General features: G+C 37.9%; 1 protein-coding gene across 1 annotated transcript in view; it reads right to left on the bottom strand.

Annotated features, from left to right (window-relative positions):
* The window catches only part of adam10a (ADAM metallopeptidase domain 10a), a 31248-nt gene that overhangs the window by 6616 nt on the left and 3026 nt on the right, over positions 1-21606 (bottom strand). The window contains exons 2-8 of the mRNA XM_080885716.1: positions 18218-18368; positions 10922-11040; positions 9357-9515; positions 5246-5343; positions 4802-4963; positions 803-895; positions 326-509 (exon numbers count right to left, since the gene is read on the bottom strand). Of these exons, the coding sequence (XP_080741842.1) occupies positions 326-509; positions 803-895; positions 4802-4963; positions 5246-5343; positions 9357-9515; positions 10922-11040; positions 18218-18368 (966 nt within the window). The remainder of the gene's footprint in view (positions 1-325; positions 510-802; positions 896-4801; positions 4964-5245; positions 5344-9356; positions 9516-10921; positions 11041-18217; positions 18369-21606) is intronic.

Genomic DNA, 21606 nt, shown 5'->3' with positions numbered 1-21606 from the left:
TGGGTGTCCTTGTCTCCCCGCCTGGTTGCCCGCCCGCCAAGCAGGGTGACAGCAATACCCCGTCAGCCTTTTTATGGCTGATGCGGTAGCACTATTCAAACTACTAAAACTGAGATCTGGTTTCTTGAACCAAAGTGATCTTAAAAAATAAAATGATCAGACTAATAAAAAAAATTATAATGTGTAGTATGGATAACTGGCTTGATAGCAAATATGATTATAGAAGTAATGTGAAGGTGTGTTACAAAACACCCAAACACTTTAAATGCTTCTGAGCAACGCAGGGAGTCACTACCAGAGCTCGGTGTGTGTGTCTGGTACCAACCTGAGGGAGCCCCAACCCACGCCAAGCCAAGCACGCCATCATCAAAGTCCCTGTCAGTAAAGACGTAGGCCAGGCAGTACTGATCGTGGTTCTGTTCAGAGTTGAGCTCCAAAAACTTCTCCACTCCGATGTTGGCAAAGCGAAAAGGATTGCTGGGGTCCTTTTCTTCAACTGTGGTATTGATCTGTGAGAAAGAGTTAAACAATCAAAAGGAAAAGTAGGAAAACAAAACTACCCCAATGAAGCAGATTAGTTTAGAATGATCCCGGGCAAGTAGACAGATTACTTCCACTTTTAATATCAGCAGGTTGATTTAGTTGTTATTAATAATGATAAATGAGGTCTGGTATAGATGAAAAATTCTAGCATATTAAATAATGGTAAACAAACATAATAATGTAACACTTTATGTAATTTAGGACTATAAATGGTGGCTGGCCTGAAGTTTGAGACCCTAAATGTCAAGATGAAACTCACCCTGACTCTTTTCACCATGAAGCTGATGTTACGTATGCCCTGGAAGTCCGTGCCCTGGTAAATGGTGTCAATAGCCTTTACGTGGCTGGAGATCTGCAGGGAGTGCAAGATTTTAGATTAGGAGTAACACAGGTACAACAATGAAAAAAAGCAGTGAATTATTAGGTTTAAAATAAAAAAAAATAAAAATAAAAATAAGATTACCAAATCTCTGCAGCTCCTCATCTCTGCTACAGGTTACTGGCTAAATTCCCAGCTACTAGAATAATGCCTACACCACATAAGTAGGCATTTGTTTTCAGCCTATGAATGTTAGATGCCAAGTTTGACTTTGTGGTCAGCTATGAAAAAAGCTAAAACATTAAGAATGAATGGATTAAGGATTACGAAAAAAAGGTCTCAAAGACTTTAGAGTAGGGGTGGGTTTTTATAATCGATTCATCGATTAAAATCGATTCTGGCTTGGATAACGTAAAATCGATTCATTTAAATCCTGAATCGATTTTTTTAATATAAATTTATTTTGCTTGAAATGCCAGAATCTTTGGTGACATCTCACAAAATTTCAAGAACCACCAAACAGTTAAGACAGTAAATGAGAGCAGGTACACGGATTCTGCACATAGACTTAAACACACAGTGCGACCCGCGGATCAGAATCAGTTAGATGTCGCCTTTCTCACGGTCGGGGCTGAAAGCCGACAGCTCGCTGATCCTGATGTTTCGGCGGGTCCGCGCTTTGTGTTTACGCCCTTTTTGCGCCGATTCTAAAGCTGTTAGTTTGATCTCTCTCCAAACAATATTGACCGAACCAGCAGCAAAAGAAGATCCAAACGATTCACATAAAATCGTCATGAATTCACTCTGACTTTTACTGTTTTGCTTCCACCGCGATGCACAGCTCTCTCTCTCTCTCTCTCTCTCTCTCTCTCTCTCTCCCCCTCCCTCTCTCTCTCTGTACTTCAAGAACAGTTTCCCTTTCTTCATTATTCGCTTGCTTGTTACGCACAAGTCTACCGTAGTTTACAGCGCTGTCAGCCGCTGTTTTTTTCCCTTTTACATTCTTCCGAAAAGAAAACCTCATTTCTGCTGTTCAATACTGAACAAATTTAAACTTTTTAAAATTATTCAAAATGCAAAACGCTTAACCGTGTCTCTAATAAAACCGCTGTAACTTCAGAGGTAATGTTCATATGTTGATTAATGGTTTTCTTTCGTTTTTGATGTACTGCAGAATATTTTTATAAAATCCCAGGCCAGGAAAATCACCTTCATGTTTTTCTGTGTTTTATCTTCAGCTACTTTGACACAAAGGCATCTGCTGTGATGCTCACACCTTTGATAAAGTCTTGCGTGTGTCAGCTTCCTTTTTATTGATACAAAAATATGTAAATGTACTGATTTGAATTATAATATTTCTGACTGTCAAAATTTCCCAGATTTAAATCGAATCGGATCGAATTAAATCGAATCGTGGATCGAATCGATTCGGGACCTTGTGAATCGGAATTGAATCGCTTCTAGAAATCAGTGACGATACCCAGCCCTACTTTAGAGTCAGACCTGTTACAGATCGTCAACTTTTCCTTAATGTCAGGTGTGTTTCCAGAACCACTAAAAACTGCTGTAATCAAACCTATACTGAAAAAGGACAATCTTGACAAGACACAAATAAAAAACTACAGGCCAATCTCAAATCTCCCATTTTTAAGTAAGATCATTGAAAAAGCAGTTTCTCAACAGCTCAATTACTTCTTAAAACAGAATAATTGCTATGATGCCTTCCAGTCAGGTTTTAGACAGAACCACAGCACTGAAACCGCTCTGACCAAAGTCTTTAATGACATATGTCTGAACACAGACAGTGGAAAAATGTCAGTCCTAGTTTTACTGGATCTCAGTGCAGCATTTGATACAGTTGACCACAACATATTACTCAAACGACTGGAGAACTGGGCAGGTCTTTCAGGAACTGTACTAAACTGGTTCAAAACATACGTAGAAAACAGGAAATACTTTGTATCAATAGGTAACTTCACATCTGAGCAGACAAGTATCACATGTGGAGTTCCCCAAGGTTCCATCTTGGGACCCCCTCTGTTTAACATTTACATGCTCCCACTGGCACAGATTATAAACAACAACAAAATAAACTATCACAGCTATGCAGATGACACACAAATATATATCACAATGTCACCAGGAGACCGAGGCCCTGTACAGGCTCTTGGTAAATGCATTGAGGAAATTAATGACTGGTTGTGCCACAATTTTCTCCAGCTAAACAAAAACAAAACTGAAGTAATAGTCTTTGGCGCCAAAGGAAAACGATTACAGGTCACCAGAGAACTTCAATCTATACATCTAAAAACCACAAACCAGGCGAGAAATTTGGGTGTAGTGATGGATGCAGACCTAAACTTAGAAAAACACATTAAGACAATAACAAAATCAGCTTACTATCACCTCAAGAATATTTCAAGGATAAAAGATCTGATGTCTCAACAGGACCTGGAAAAACTAGTCCATGCATTCATTTTTAGTAGGCTTGATTACTGTAACAGCATCTTTACAGGTCTACCAAAAAAATCAGTCAGACAACTACAGCTCATTCAGAACTCTGCTGCTCGAATCCTCACTAAGACCAAAAAAGTGGACCACATCAGTCCAGCTCTGAGGTCTTTACACTGGCTGCCTGTCTGTCAGAGCATAGACTTTAAAGTTCTGATGCTGGTCTATAAAGCTCTGAATGGTTTAGGACCAAAATACATCAGTGACCTCCTGACCCAGTATGAACCTTCCAGATCCCTCAGGTCATCTGGATCCGGTCTTTTATCAGTTCCCAGAGTCAGAACCAGACACGGAGAAGCTGCATTCAGCTTTTATGCTCCTTATATCTGGAACAAACTCCCAGAAAGCCTCAGATCAGCTGAAACACTCAGTTTATTTAAATCCAGGTTGAAGACTCACCTATTCTCAGCTGCATTTGAATAAAGCACCAAATCCACACTTTTAAGCTTAAATTTCAAAACTTACACTAACTACTGATCTTATCTATTTCTGATTTTATCTGTTTTGATTTTATATACTGCTTTGTTTGTTTGTTAAGCTTAAATTTCAAAACTTACATTAACTACTGATTTTATCTACTGTTCTGATTTTATCTGTTTTGATTTTATCTACTGTTCTGATTTTATCTACTGTTCTGATTTTATCTGTTTTGATTTTATCTACTGTTTTGATTTTATCTACTGTTTTGATTTTATATACTGTTTTGATTTTATCTACTGTTTTGATTTTATATACTGTTCTGATTTTATCTGTTTTGATTTTATATACTGTTCTGATTTGTTTGTTTGTTTGTTTGTTTGTTTGTTTGTTTGTTTGTTTGTTTGTTTGTTAGTTAGTTAAGTGGGTTTAGAGCTCTGGGTAGCTCCCCAGCTGGGTCTAGACTGGGTCTAGAGAGTATTTTAAATTCAGGGAATTTAAAATAGAAAGTAGCTCGTCCACAGAAGGACTGGTAGCTCCCCTTACGATAAGGGTTCAGATCGCGCGAACAGGTGTGAAATGTGTGTGTTTAGTTAGTTTGTTTGTTTGCTTGTTTTAATCAATTTTAAATCATGCTTTTTATTTGTTTTTGTTTCTAATGTCTCTGTAAAGCACTTTGAATCACCTTGTTGTTGAATTGTGCTATACAAATAAATTTGCCTTGCCTTGCCTTACGAACTTCTGTCCAGCTAAACTTATTAAAAGTATAAGTTACGAATTAGGAAATTAAAATCTGATGTCAGGATGTAGCAGCAGCAAGTTAGCCCAAAAATCCGACTCCACAGAAATGTTTTGATTTGGTAATCCAGCATGAAGTCACTGGGAGGCAGCAGCTAAAACAAGGGAAGGGGTGTGAGCTAATGCTAATCAGCAAATAAGCAAAACAGGCTTTTTCAAATAAAAAAAGAAAGAAAAGAAAACAAAGATTTCACATACTGCATTTCCTCATACCTGAGCAAGGACAGCCTCTTTTGAGCCGTAGCGTTTGAAGAAGAAATGGTCAGTCTGGATGTAGAGCTGACAAGTGTTTTTTTCTTTACCCGTCGCCCTCTTCTTTCTCAAAATGACAGGAGTATCTTTAGATTCCTCATCTTCCAACATTCGTGTCACATCCTGGACAGAAAACGTTACGTTATGCTTGTTATCGATAGCATAGTTCAATGGCGTTTGGGGAAATAAGCACATTTCCGGTTTTGAAAACAATCCAACATTTTTATCCCCTAAAAATTTCCCTGGGCTAAAAAGTTTATATTGCCATTTTAAGTAAGGTCAAACACTTCCACCTTGCTGTTAACTAACAGTGTAAGGTAAGGTGGAAATAAGCTCATGTAATATCACGAGTCTTGTCTGCCTGTGTTTATCTGTTCTTGTTCTCTTGTTCTTAATAACACTTACTCTGGCTGGCTCTTCTGCTGATGCCTGGTACTTCTTCATCCTCTCAAACACAGAGTGGTCTGCGCAGCCACCCTCTGAACCATACTTATGAGGGTAATCTGTCAGACAGAAGGAGAGAAACATTTTCTTGAGTGCCTTTCACCATATCCATTCAGTTATCTTCATCAGTCATTTATATCTTTATTTTAACATTCAGTACAAGAAGAGAAAGGCCCTGACTCCACTAGTTAAAAATCTGTACAACTAGGCCTCTTTTCTCATTTATTAACAAAATCAAGGCAAAAAAAAATTGTTATGACCTGGCTCAAAAGCCACAAAATAAAGCAGAGACTGACAGAGTTTGCAGGAACATTTGGTTTCATTTTAAATTGCTTTGTAATCTGTGGGCTCTTTCACACCAATAGTTTGTTTACTCTGTTTTGAATCAGTTGATGAGTTTGTAAACTTGCCGCCTTTCCCCCTGGTTTGGTTTGTTTTCACATGGAGAAAACTTGAAGAGAACCAATTTGTGTCACTACAAGCCACCCAAACACGGGGAGAACATGCAAACTTCACAGAGAAAGGCCAAGTGGGAAGCAAACCCAGGATTGTCTTGCTGTGAGGCAACAGGCCTGACCACTGTTCCACGTACTGCCCAGGTGTTAAGCAAAACCAATAGACCACCACTGTAAGGAAATTAGGGCCTGCTCAAGTTCAATACAAAATTCAAACAAACTAATCATGTTACAGCAATGGAAAAGAAATTCTTGCATATTTACAATCACGGGCTCCACTGATCATATCTAAAAATTGAAAGTCTCTGTTTTCATATGAACAAAATACACTACGCTTCGCTAAGACTACAAGCAGATCCAGAGTTCAACACTGAGTGAAGCCTTGTGAATGTTGGATTTCAATGTTTCTGCATATTACTATTGACACCATAACAGATAATGGTGTCATAAACAATAACACTGACTTCAGAAACATGTTTCCTAAATGAAAACAGGTCCGTCGTCTCCTCTTTTAACTCACTGAAACGACCAAATACACTGTGTGTAATGTGCTTTTGAATTTTTTTCAAAGAAAGTCGTCTTTGTCCTCACAGTGAATGGTGTCTCATTCAACTGCTAATCAAAAGGCTTTTGCAGTTTGGACAGAAGTAAAAAGCTTAAGAGAAAGGCCAAATCAGAAGCAAAGGCTCCTCTGAGTCTTAAAAAAATAAATAAATAAAAAGAATCAGCCTTCTCCACCCATTTCACTGATACCTGAATAAAAAACTGTACAGAAACTTCACACAAAAAATCCCCCAGTTAGTTGTGAGCAGTTTTACTGCTGGGTACTATCCACGTACGGTTCACAGTCCTCTGAAAACCACAACATCAATGAGACAGCACAAGAGCCATCACAATTCACAGGTTATTGCCCATAAAACAACATGTGTGACCTTGAGCTTGAGCACAGTCCTGATAAAGTCTCACTGGGTGATCACTGTGTGCAGCTTTCACTAAAACATGACTGACACTGTGCAAGCAGCAGGAATTCTTGGGAAAATGAAAAATTCCTTGTAAGGTGACAAATATGACCCTCATCTAAAGCAAAGCCTTGGTGAAGATTGATTAGCTGATCACTGTTTATAAGTTTGCTTAAATTCTGTACAAATCTATAGGAAGAGCAGCAATTCCTATGAATTGTGGGCAGACAGACAAGGGCAACTGGGCAGACAGATGCCTCCTCGTGACATTAGACCTTCAAGGTTCGTAAAAATGTCACCTAATTATCTCAAAACAAGGGAGATACATTCCGACTACCTAAAAATTGTTCAGAGAAGTTTTAAAAATATGTCTGATAAATACATATTTGAGTTTTAAAAATCACGGTACACAGCCAGAAACAACATCTTGTTTTATCTTTACAACCCAGTGCAGATGTTAGCAGAGACTACATGCAGCAGAAGTGTTTTAATGAAAAACACACTTCCACACAAGTTGATGTGCTACTTCAGTCTTGATTAACAATGATGAGTAGGGAAGTAGAAAATTTAAAAGGGCAAATAAGAGTTGATTATAGTTGCAACACTAAGGGAAGAAGGATGAATTAATGAAAGCACTACATAAACAATTTCAGTTCCACTTGATGTTTCTTAGGAAATTTAAGAAGTCATAAACTCCACTGTGGAAACTGTGACAAAACCTTTTCTTTGATTACCCTCATAAAGAGTAAAGTTAGCACTTCATTAAAGTGTGGCAGTTATCCCACCGAGGGTAGTTTTCTTACATAGTTCCCAGCACTTCTCTTACCACTGAATTTCACCATTGACCACAAACTCGTGCTGAAAGCAAACATCAACTTCTTTGTCAAACTGACCTAAACTTCATGTTCAGGATGAACAATGAGGAAAGCTAGGTCTCCAGCTTTGGTCCAAAGACCACAAACAGTTTTCAGCGGGAGAAAAGTGGCACATCAGGGGAGAAGTGCAACAAGGAGCAACTTCCTCTCTTACTATGACATTCACAGAAGCTGTGAGCTTTGAATTAGAGCCCCAGGGTCACACGATAAATACTGAGCTCTACTGTAATGCCCTGGGAAACTGACTGTAAACCTAACCTTTGGTACATGCTATTGTCTGCCTGCTTATCTACCTTTGCTGTGCTAAAAATGGCAGAGATGTATCACATGTCTCAAATGCAAACCTGAGGCGGTCAGAGATTTCCAGGGAAGGCTCTTGCAATGTTTTGAGTGGTTTCTCGCTAAGGAGACGGCCCTGACGGGGATAACAGCTATTATTTTTTTGTTTTTTAAATAAGTGCACTTGCTGAACTTTTATATTGTACCATTTGTTGGTTTAATTTTTCCAATATGCATCTTCTATCTCATTAGTGACAGAATTTCATGCTCCTGCTGTTAGAACATGAATTCAACAAATCATTAGGCACAGTCTGAGACTCTAAATCCATATTTCCTAAATTTCCTTCAGCAGATTCAGATTATATACCAGTGTATGTGTTTAGACGTGTGTTTGTGTGCTAGTCTAAAGCCACCACAGGGTTCATATCAGATTCCCTGCCATGCTGCTAAATGCACCCCCGGTCAGGGAGCACTTGCATACATTTGTGCGACCAGTAGAAATGCAGAATGTCATTTAGTACACACGAAGACCGTGAGTGTAGCAGCCAACTCAACACAGAGCTTTTGGACCGGAACTTAACCTTACAGTTAGCGCACTGCATGCCTGTTCCCATATGAAAGAGCCTTCATACTAAATTTGTAAGTCTCAAGTTACTGAATTGCATTTTGACTCACGCACTGTGCACATGTTTTTTCAGCTTGGTTGAAGTCAACCTCTAAATAATTTCAGATTTGCTCATCTTCATCGAAAACACTGAGAAACTTGCAGTGTCCTGGTTCTATAGCTCTGTAGCCTGACAAAAGCAGTGAATGTAAGCCATTTACATTCTCCGATCCAGTTTTCAATAGATACCGAACACCCTGTCCATGACTCAGGATGCTGAACAATATCCTATTACTACCACTACTACTCTGTCCTTCACTCAGTTTTAAGATCATAAACTAAACTATTAAATATGACGTTCAAGTACCAATTTAGTCTCAATGTATAATAACAATGTTATTTGGACAGCATAGATATCAATCACAGCTGTACATATTCTGATCAAATGTCAATTATTTAAATGTATTATCAGCAGGCAAGACAGTCTCACATTTCAAAACAGCTGGTGTGCTACAAAAATGGGCTCATTTATGCAATTTCCCAGTTAAGATTATGGAGGAGGAAGATAAGCTTGTTACTCTTTAGAGAGCCCCCAATGGTCTAGGCCCCAAGCGTTTGTCTGGCACGCTGATTCAACAACTTCTGTTGCAACTGAATAAAAAATAAAATAAAAAAAATTCAAATTTCACTTTGTTATTTAAAAAATATAACAGAATTTTCCTTTGTGTATTTAACAATTCTTCACCAAGTTAATGACATTTGCCAGGGGTATAAAAAGAAAGCTTTTCTATAAAGAAATGTTTCAGACTTTGTAAAAAAATACCACTTGTCCAACAAGCTTCATGTATTGGTCACTATACTAAACATCAGAACACAAATGTAAATATAGTGCCTACTTACTGATGTCATCTTCGTGATAAATGACAGAGTGGAAGGGCACACTCCTGTCCTGTAGGTATCTTTCTGAAGGTTCAACATAGTATGTTCCTTGTTGGGTTTTAATGAAGCCCTCAAATCGCCCATCAACCAAAGAGCCATGTGTCAGTGTGCCCTTTTCTCCTGAAACATAAGAGGAGGAGGGTCAGCAGATGAAGACAAGTCATTTTTTTGTGTAGCCTAAAGTCGCAAGTAAATTGAAAAAAAGACTAACATGCCAAAGTGGACAAACAAACAACCACTCGAACCAAAACTGTTAAAAACAAACAAACAAACAAACAAAAAACACATGAAAACCTGAAAACACAAGCGAGAAGAGGAGAGAGAGAGATGGCGATCAATATGAGGAATAAAAATGATGATGATGATAGGTGAAGAAGGCTTGGCTTATATAGGTTTCTGTTTTACGGTTTTGTCTGTTGTACTGCTTCTAGAGTATGAGGTTTGCTTTTTTGTCAGGGATTTTTTCTTTGCTTGTTTTTTTTTTTCACTTTTGGATTCCGACTTTAAGTCTTTGATCGCCGTTTTTGTTTTATGGGTTTTTCATGTTATGAATTTCAGTTTTGTGATCAGTTTGATTAAAGTTTTGATTTTTATGAATGTTAGTTTTACTTCACTGCCTTTTCCTCCCTCTGACTCATTTCTGTATTAGTTTATTAGTTCCACTGTTCCCTAGTCTGACGTCTTCTTAAGCGTCACAGTTCACATCAATATTTTCTCATTTAGTCATTTCCTGTTTTGCTTTGAAATGAGGATTTTGCATCTTATTCCTTTATTTCTCCTTCTGTTCAGATCAAGATCACCTCCTCCAAAGGATCTGGCTACAGTGGGTTTTGGACTGCTCCCCAGTGCAGCTGCCATGCACAAACGAACTGCACAACAGTGCCAAAAAAAAAAAAAAGGTTTGATTTAAGGTAACTACAGAGCACCGGTGTGAAAACAACTTTATTCACGCTGTGCTTTTCCTGCTTTGTTACATGTGTGGATTAGTTATGCATCATGAATAACTTTAAAATGTTACTCAGTGGTTTAAAGAAGCTGACTCAGCTCAGAAAATATTCAAGGAGTATACACCTCTCCTCCCCATCTGTTTGTTTGATGCAGACCAATCACTAAAAAACAAACACCCTTGTTTTTCCTCCTGTTCATTTGAACTCTACTGGAAACAGGCAGCAGGAAGATGTCCAGGAAGGGAGGGAAATAAGAGCAGCAGGAAGAACTGGGAAAAAAAAGAAGCTAAAAATAAGTCTTGTGAGATTTGGCTTGTGATTTGTTGTTTACTCTGCACATTTAACAACGTTTCATCAATTGAGAAGTCACCCAAAAGGTAATACAAATAGGCTTTGAATTGAAAAATAACAATGCTACAAATCAGATACACTACCTTTAAAAGACACACACACACACACACACACACACACACACACACACACACACACACACACACACACACACACACACACACACACACACACACACACACACACACACACGCACACACACACACACGCGCGCGACTCAAGACTTACCATACAGTTCTCCACTATAAATATGTGATGTATCAATCGGGTTCTCCTCCCCTGACACCTCAATGACAAGATCTGGAGAAAACAGCTTTGAATCCCTCTTCATCCGCAAGTTAAAATGTCTGAAAAGAAGAATAGGAAACAATGTCCAATTACATTAAATGTCTAACACCACATTCAAACTTTGTACATTCCTCTGACTGTTGTCCACATTTACATGTGGACAACAGTCCTGCAGACAGACACTCATAATTCACAGTGTTGACAGTGTTTTTGTCATCCTCTTACTGAAAATTTTTAGAATAAAGGACCACAAACACTGGAAATCTACGACAGGAAGCTGAGAAAGCAGCCTTATTTACTTCACTAATGTTTACAGAGGTTCACCGTTCTAGTGTTGTTACCGAGTAGGCAGCTCAGTGAGTCAGACGAATTATGTCACAAGGAAAACCACATGAACCTTGCAAGTGCACAGACACTGTTTTATGTAACACTTTCAGTGGAAATGATGAGAATGATGTAAAAGGCAAAAAGGCAAACGTCACATGGCGCTCACATGAGGCACTTCTGAGAAGTTAGTGGTTCTAAGGCTTGAGCAGTTCAGATGCAAACTCCTTATCAGAAATCTCCTGACAAATTATAAATTCCTCCACATGACTCAGTATTAACCTTAAATGGCTCAAGACCTTTTTGGCTTTGGTGTGTTTACACAATCATCAGTAAGGCCAAAAAGCTGTTCACAGCAGGAAATCTTTAAGCTAAAGTAGGCTGTTTAACAGATTTTGAAAGTACTCCACACCTTTTTTTTTTTTTTTTAACTCATTTTAAATACCACAGTTGCCCTTATAGGCAGGCATGGTAATGAGATTAATCATAGTCGGGCAGGATGTGTGCATGTTCTTCAATCCCTCAGCTGCACATTAGTCTCCAAACCAAAGCTAAGATAATCTCAGGTCATAGAGGACATAATACTACTGAGAACAAAGTGTATGCTGTGAAGTTTTCTTGATGTTCCAGTATACAGGTTTGTTTCAGACTAAGGATCTTACAGTAACATTTCTACACAACAATCATGGAAACATTCATAGAGCAAAACAAAATGAAAACACAAAATGCAAATAAATGCTCTGAGCAGTACAACGTGTCAGGGAGTGTCTGGCAGAGTTAGAAAGCAAGGCATTATTCATGGCTCAGACAGTTCAGGATTTCCCTCCCCAGGATGACTTTTTGACCTGCATTCAGTTTTTCCCAGTCCAGTTTTCATTTCACACCCCTTTTTTATTACTGTTTATTTTCCATGTATTGGTTCATTGTACCAAATGATATGCTGAATGAAACAGCCTTGCTTTTGGTTAGTATTCAGTTTGGTAAAAACTTTGTTATGTCATTAGGAATGCTTTTTATAGATACAAACATGTATAATAACCTAGACGGATCAAGTAGATTTGCAGTCAAACACAAGCTGGCCTCGTCTACAGATTTTCTGCCCAAAGAGCATTTCAGCTGAAGCCAAGAGAAAGAAAAAGGATCAAATATTTGACACAGAAGAGGAGACGATGAAATAAGAGAACTGCTAAACCTGTACGACAATGGCTGCAACATGACCTGCTGTTTGAAGTCGGCAGTGTTACACAGAGATAGCAACAGATACAGTATAGTTTCCTTGGCTTATTACTCATACTGGCACTAAAACAATAAATCTGCCTTCATAAATATAATTCCGGTCACAGCCAAAGCAAATTATTCACTTAGAAATATAACCTGCACTGTCATGTATTTAGAGTTAGTCGTCAGGGATTGAGACACTGTCTGTGGTTGGGTTCAAAAAGAGAATGACTAGTTGGTAAGAAGCCTTACAAAGTCTAAAACCTAACTGCCTTCTTTGCAACATTTGCCTCCTCATCTTAGAAGTTAACACCTCTGCGACAACTTCCCCACAGCAGCCAGGTGTACCACTGAAGTCACAAACCACTGGTTATTCTGTTATAAAAAACTGTTCTACACTTAGGATGTGGCTGCTCTTGTTTCTGAAGCAGTTGAACAATACAGTTTTGGCAGTGTTTCCTGTGTATCGAGAAGCTTGGCAAAGAGGAATCGTGGGTTACATCTTTTGTATTGCAATAATAGCAAAAAAGGTGTATAGAAATACACTAAAAAGCATCTAAAAGGCTTTCCTATTCAGAATTTCCATCCCAAAGTTCATGAAGCAACAGACTGCAGGGGCTCAATCATGTCTGCCACAAGTCGTTGACACCCATGTGAGTCAAGGTTCAGAGCGCAGCAACTCAGTAAAGGAGCTTAGTGTGTTCAGAGAACAGAGAAGCAGGAAATCCGAAGAAAGGGGAGAAAACAAAGCAGTAAATGAAGAAGTAAGACTTGAACAGTTGGCTTGGGCTTTGCAGAACAATGCAGCTTAACTGCACCTGTATATGTGATTTAGCTATCTTAGCAGGTTTAGTGGGAAGCATGTCTCTCCTGCAATGTGTGGAAAAACAAACACATTTAGTGTGTTTCTAATCACTAAACTATAAAGTGCCCTAGACAAAAAAGAGAAAGAAAGAAGAGACCAGAAAAAATACCAACAAATCAACATGGGCCGCAAGACAAGAAGAGAGGAATCCAAGGATAAACCCAGTGGTACTCGTCTCACAGCAGCAGCTCACTGCTAAATTATTCAGACAAATCCCAATTGCTGAACATACTGAATCAAGCATCTGACAGTCATCCACTGCTTAGTAAGCAGGCCAAGCACACAGAGATGGGGTGCCCTCAAGACATTTCTACAGAGAAAATTCCAACTAAAAAGGGGGCAATACCTACTTATCACTACATAGAGCTCTATTTACAATATTAAGTCGCTTGGTTACAATGAATCATTGTAAAATCATAGTATTCCCAAATTACTTAATTGGAAGAAATCAAATCAGGTCAGAAGTTGTTAAATATCAGTGCAGAAAGTGGGAAACAAGGACAACGAGAGGAGAGTAAGAGATGAAATCAAGACATAACTGGGAAGCAGTCCTAAGAGATTCTGGTTAAAGTGGTAAAATGTGGTATGAACCTTAACTTTAACATTCATTAATGGATAAGCCGCATTGTTTGACTGCTTCAATAATAATAATAATAATAATAATAATAATGTTTTTTGTCAAATATTTTTATAATTAAGGAAAAAAAACACTTATGCGTCTTATTAATTCATTATTAAGCTATAAACTACAAAGAAATGTGAATTATATCACAATCACAAGCATTGCATTAGCACATGCTTGCTATGGCACTTCACTTTGTAAAGAAGCCCTACACAGAGACCCTGTGACTTGCCTTCTTCTGTCACCTGATCTGGCCACAAATACTCATGCGAGTGGGCATACAGAAGAACGCTTTTCTCTCGTTACAACAAACCTCTACAGTGCCAAACAGCCTGGCCTTGAGTTTTCACAGAAGGGAGAGTGTTAGCCTTAATTTGCACACACTAAATGAATTCAGTCAGGACATAAGACACAAGCTTAATGTCAAGTGGCATAGTATTATAGTCTGTGGTACAGCTACTTTTATTAATATTATTGCTCAGCTTTGAAAAACTGAAAGAAAGTGGTCAATTATTAGTTCACTTTTTGTTTTGTTTTTTTTACCACATCTCTGTAGCTCCTCATCTCTGCTACAGGTTAATTCAATTCAGTTTTATTTATATAGCACCAACTCACAACAACAGTTGCCTCCATACACTGCATATTAGAAGATAAAGACCCTACAATAATACAGAGAAAACCCCAACAATCAGATGACCCCTAGGAGCAAGCACTTGGCGACAGTGGGAAGGAAAAACTCCTTTAACAGTAAGAAACCTCAGCAGAACCAAGCTCAGGGAGTTGCAGCCATCTGCTCTAACTGATTATGGATGAGGAGAAGAAAAGAAAAGAAGTTCTAGTATGCAATGCGATGTGAACATCAAGCCTCAAGACCTCTTAGTTAAATCTAGATATTTCTAACTGGCATGATAACTAGCAACTGTCAGACATGTCTTGTAAATTATCTTGTACAAGTAATACCTGACACACAGTTTTAATATGTACAAAGGTTTCTACACTCCATGTGATACTGCAGAAAACTGGACACTTTATAACTAAGTGTCCACTTATTTCAAAGAAAAATCTAAGAAACTTTTTAGAACTCAAATGTAACAGGTAGGCAGCATTATCTGTGCAGTTCTTGCTCCTTAATGCTTCCATAATATAAATCATACTGATGTACAGCAGGTATACTGCAGCCGTTTTTGGAAACTGCAGTATGCTCAGAGAGTTAAAGTGGTTATCTCACCAAAACAGGCAGTAGAGCTACATGACTTTTCAAACTAAGTTTCGCTTTTGCACAATGTGCAAAATGTCTAGTCTACAAAAATGAAATAAGCCTGCAAGTGTGAGCTTCTTCATTTAAAACACTCAAATTTTACTCATATGCTTCAATATAACCTCAAACAGACAACTGTGCCATGTAAAGTAAAAAACTCAGTTCAAACTAAAAGTGGAAGCATGACAAGCCTCCTTCGCACAGTGGAATACGAACAGTGTGTCTCCTTAACTCATTCACTCTCAATGGCTGGTAGTGAATGAGTTAAATTCGGAGCCTCAGACCAATCTCAGTTCCAGGGCCATAGATAAAAAGCTGCCTCACTTTACAGTGGCAACCTATATAACAAGACAGGGAAGTAATTGAAGGAAAGCTCATACGGTTAAAGAAGTGATATCCACTTACGCAGTCAAAAATCCTGGATTTAGGATGCTGAATACAGTCGATCCCAAGCATGAACCACCCAGCCTTATGTATTTGTGGAGTAAGCAGTGGACCATTTACTGCTCCTGCTGCTGCAGATTCTAAGGCTTTTACTTACAAGTGAGCTTTTATGATTCACAAATGATGCAGATGATTGAGCAGAATCTTTCCTATAAGCTGAATTTTTTGAGAGGAGATCATATTTTCTGGCCAACCCAATAAGGCAATGCTAACAAGTTCTGCAAGATTCAGCAACAACTGGAAAAAGCGCAAAAGCTGGGTAAAAAGCCACTGGTATCAATATACCAAAAAACTGAAAGAAAGGACAAAAGAAAAAAAAAATAATTAAAAAAAAAAAAAAAAAAAAAAAAAATAATAATAATAATAATAAGGAATGAAACAGTATCACTGCACAAAACGTCAGTAAAAACATTAGCGAATATACTGGAATCAGAGTTTATAACCGCAACTAATTTAAATATTTTTTAAAAAGGAAAGAAGAGACAGGGGGAACACGCTTCAGCTGATTCATGAATGTTTGAGTTGCATAGTTTGCATCTTCCCTACTGGCAACATGTGTTTCAAACCCACAAACACAACAACCAGCTGATCTGCACAGACTTAGACAGAACATAAATGAGTAATCCATAACCTGTGACAATAAAACAAGATTATAAACTGTATTGTCATAATATTTTAGCAAGTACTCAGAAATAACTACACATAATAAACAGATGCTTGTTTCATGTGCCTGAAAAAAATATTGGCCAATATATTGGAATTTAAAATCACCAAATATTGGTATTGATCTTAAAAATCATTCAGGGTCTAGTTTCATAAATGTATTCACATAGACGGGGCTAGAATAAATAAACAAACCAATCAATGTTGCTCGTCTTTGGTTTTGTTGAGCATTTACACAGTTTTGTCTTACAGTGCCTCTTTATTCAGTAAATATACCTGTCTCACAAAGACATGGACTGCATGGACACATTTAAAATGATTGGATGTCATGCTAAATTAGAAATTCATTCGTGTAGATTAGGAATAATACAAGCTCCAAATTATTATCATTGTGAACATTTTGACCAAAAGAAGGGAACCTGTGGCTAACAAGGTAGACCAGATCCCTGGTTCTTCCAGTCTACTACTGCATCCCAGATTTCAAGTTAGTATGCTTCAGAAAAAGCAAGAAAAAACAAGTTTTGTTTCAGTTCTTAGCAAGGCTCAGCCAGTCAGGTATCACTAGCAATACAGCATTTTGTTTAAATTTTCTTTGCACTTAAAACACATTCGTGGCTAGAGCCTGCTCACTCCTCTGTGTATGCCTTATTTAGTGAGTCGCAAATACACAACAGTGGCAGTACAGATTAAAAATAAACGGTTTCCCTATCATTTTATGTTCAGTGTCCCCATTTGGATTGCTAACAACGGGCTTTCTGGGTGGAAAATCCAAGTTGAGGGGGCATTTGTCAAAAAACATTCCAACTGGGAACTCACCATACAAGTCAAAGTGTCCTTGGGCAAGATATTGAAACCCAAGTTGCCCCAATGTATCCACTGGAGTGTGAGTATGTGAATTTTAGACAAAGCGCTTAAAAATGCAAATGTTAAAGCCCTGCGTGAATGTGTAAATGAGGCTGTCACAGAAAGTACTCTGATTAGAAAAACACTAAAGTAGTATGAGTCCGATTGCCATTTTAAAAACAAATGTTTAAATTCTTAATAACCTTTTGAAAACACACCTAAAAGTACCTTCTGCAAAATGAATTAACAGCATTGACTGCTTTAACTGCGTTTCACAAGTTCATGTGAAAATGTGTAATTCTTACACATTTTTGTTGCAGTGTTGTTCCTTTACAGGAGATGGCAAAAATTCAGCTGATACAAATCTGGGAACATTTGTGTTGTTGCCCGTTTCCAAAACAAGGGTGGCACCACTGCACTCAGATGACATGGGTTTGATGAAGGGTCATCCTTGGATAATGTATATAAATGAAAACTGAATCTCTCAGGTTAAAATGAAACATGAAAAAACCTGAGTTTGAACTTTGAGCAATGAGTCTTATCTTAAGGACTATAACTAGTATCTTAGCCAAATAATAAAGAGATATTTTCCATTGACCTTTCTACAACTCCCTCTCTCAGCTCAGCTCTGTATATACAGCCACAACCAACACAAACTGAAACCATGGTGAGCAAATTAATTTCCACAGTAATTTATTAGCTGTACATACTTAATAAGAAAACAAGCCATGTCTTATCTTGACGAAACCTGATAAATATCACCACAACACACAAAGCAGTAAGAATTTATGAAAAGGTGTTTCACATTACTAAAAAAAAAACCAAAAAAAAAAAAAAAAAACCCACTGAGTAATAAAAATAAATACTTCTTGTTTGATCCTAGGGCTGGAATATAAATTACTGATCACAAGAATAATAGACTTGGACATGAACTGAGTCAGCACAGAAAGAAAGAGTGACTACATGAGGAAGGCTGTGTGTGTTTCTACTTAAACTGACCTTCCGTGTGCATGGAAGTCCAGCTGCACGGTGCTGTCTTGAGGAGAGAGCGCCCTTTTAGCTCTCTGGTGACGGCTGTGCAAGGCTTCTGTGTCATATGATAAACCCTCATAGTGGCGAATATACTTGTTCAAAGGGTTCCCAAACTGACCTGAAAGAGAGTTCAACAGCTTTTTAGTACTGGTCAACAACAGTATCAAAACGAATAGGTTTTTATATTGTTTTATTAATCAAATGATAATTAAAATTTCATTCACGTATCGCTGACATTTTTCCACTGTAGATTAGCATGTAATTCTGAGATAATTCGTTTTTATCATTTCTATCCATGATTTTCCTGACGTGCCAATCTTTCAATGGAAATGGCCTATGGAGCAATCGATCTCTACAATACTGGCTAGCTTTAGTACAAGCCCGCACTCGCTAAACATGCTTAACAGGCTTATTCAGCCAATTGCTATAACATCCCCTGAGGTAAAACCCTACCGCCATCCATACCGACCCTTTTCTTTGTTCTTTTCACAAAAACAAAGCTAGTGTTCAGTTTAAAATACAAGTGAGGAGCACATGATACAATCAGGTGACGAGGGTCTGTTTCAGTAGTACTGTATAGCATTGTGTGAGCTTGTTGCAGGCTGCTTAAATGCTAATCTACATTCAAAGGGGTGTGTGTGTGTGTGTGTGTCCATCTATCTGTCTGTCTGTCTGTCGGTGTCTGTGCAACTCTGGTGGCCTTAAAAAAAAAATCCTCAGCTATGACTCAATTTAAGGATTTGTTAGTAAGATCAAGTTCTAATCTTTTTGTACTGTAGGATTTTCTGCACATGACTAAGAGATACCTAGACTCAAAAATGCAAAAATAGATGATGTAGATGCTCCACATTATCTGCATTTTTACATTGCACTGTTCTGTTGACAACTACATAATTTCCATGTCAGTGGGAGGCATAACTCCCCATACAGGGAGAGGCTGCTCCAGGCTAGCATGAACTTGTCTATGAATGCACTTAGAAAATATTTCAACAACCATCTTCTTTAGTCTCATTAAACAAGGAAAATAATGTTTGCAAACTACACAGACAACACAGATCAACCTTTGCAGGAGGTCTCACCAACTTCATTCGTATATTATGTATATAATGAAGTATGCAGTGTGTGTGTGTGTGTAAGATATCATGTCACATTTGACCTCTTTATGTACACGGTTTCAAAAAGAATGCTGACAGGTATCTCCGGATGCCTTCACGGTAGAAAAACATGTTTCTAAAACAACTCTGAGCTTGTATGATAAATCAGTCATGCTCTCCATCTAAAGACTCTGGAATGAAATCTTTTAGCTTATGTTAAGGGTTACAGAGTTAAGCCAGTTGTAAGAGCAGGTTAACATTTTATGCAGCTTTCAAATACCTGAGAAAACTATCACTAACAAAAAATGTACCATCTTACTGCAACCCACACACACACACACAGGTTATTGTTGCAAAACAAATACAAGAACCACGCCAAGAGCGCAAACGTCCGCCAAGGCAGCTCACTCTCTGGGCAGTACTTACTTTTAAGGGAGTAGTTTTGTATTTTCTATATATTCATTGTGTTTTCTTTGTTTTTAATATACTTTATGTTTGTAGTGCAGTGAAAATATGGATATGGCACACTTTATTTTAATTAAGACCTTGAAGACCTTGGTGGATGTAAGCCAAATATTAAATGATTGATAGCAGTACCCCACTCCACCTCCCACAAAAGTCGATCAAAATTCACCCAAAACTTTTCAAGCTAATCGTGTTTACAGGCAGAATGACATGCAAGCAAACATTACCAAAACCTCCTGGGCAGCGATAAAAGGTGGAATTGTAAACATAAACAATATAACAAAATGTAATGTTGTTTTACTTACTAAAATCTCTATATAACTCTTGATTCCCATACACAGACATCTTACTAAGCAGGTTTTTTTCATGTTGTGTGTAAACATCACATCCTGAATGTTACAAGCCTGAAAAGAATCTAAAATGCAGGCAGCTACACAATGTTGAAAAGGTTAAAAAGACACTTCCTTCTCTCAGTGACAACAAAGAATTCAAATCAACTATATTTAATGAACTACTCTTTATTACTAAAAATGTGTTGATCAGGATGTTTCAGGAAGTTAAACCAGATCAAATAGGTTTAAACATCAAACCAGTACTATCTGAGTTAATTTGTTCCACGTCATTGCATACCTCACAACTCATACTACACACACACACACACACACACACAATCCAAAAAAGGTAAAAAGCGAGGATTGCTCTACTCGCATGTCAACATTCCAGCCAAACTGAAATACAACATTGACTGGACTACCTAAATTGTAGCCATAAAATACACTGCATTCTTAACATAAAGTCATCACTACCATGTGAATATGCATGTATTTAATTTCTATCCAGTTTTATTTATATAGCACCAAATCAGAACAACAGTTGCCTCAAGGTGGTTAACATGTTAACGTAAAGACCCTACAATAAGAGACAAAAACCCAACAGTCAGACAATGCCCTATGAGCAAGTCCTTGGCGATGCTGGGAATGAAAAACTCATGGCTCAAAGGCTCATGGAGGGGCAGCCATCGCCCCAACTGGTTAGGGGTAAGCGGAGGAAGACAGGAAAAATGACATGATGTTGTGTATGTGATTTATAACATAATGTACACAACCTTCATGTGTATCTATAATTTATAAAATAGCATGCACAAAAATTGGAATTCAATTGAGATTTTTAATGCATTTTGATTTCCAGTGGTTGCAAAATACATTACTTTCAAAATGAAGCTCTTAGTTGCTTACATTAACATCTCTATTAATACCCTACATTAATCACATCAGTTGGTTCCTTTGGATTGCTTTCTTTTACTTTTATTCTTCTTCTGTTTTTTAAAACATTTTCCATTTTTATTGTAACAATAAAAAAATACAATAAATCATTATGTGACAATACTATCCAACACTATTAGGAACTACATAGTTCACTTCAGACTGATAGCAACAAAAAATTCATTTAAACTGCCAGTGAGTTTTACTGAAAAGGCATCATCACTACAGAGCAATCTGTTTTCACTCTCAAGTCCTGCAGGAAAGTGCAAGACAGAGAGAGAGAGATAAAAAACCTGCTGACAGGAAGCAAAGACATGGTCACAGCATGGATCAGAACTGAGCTGAGCCTCGCATTGCCATGCACGCTGGGTCCTGGCAGCCCGGCTAAGACAATATCTCAGGCACCCGACTAAAATGTCTCTCCTTAACATTTTATATCATACAGTACTGAAAAAAAATTAAGTGGGTTGGCAAAAACCTGTAGGCATCAAGTCCACAACAAAAATTCACTCTACATTACTCAAAAAATGTCTGC

This window comes from Rhamphochromis sp. 'chilingali' (genome assembly GCF_963969265.1).
Source record: "Rhamphochromis sp. 'chilingali' genome assembly, chromosome: 6".
NCBI lineage: Eukaryota > Metazoa > Chordata > Actinopteri > Cichliformes > Cichlidae > Rhamphochromis > Rhamphochromis sp. 'chilingali'.
The sequence above is the reverse complement of the archived record's forward strand: the minus strand, read 5'-3'. Positions and strand labels throughout refer to the sequence as shown.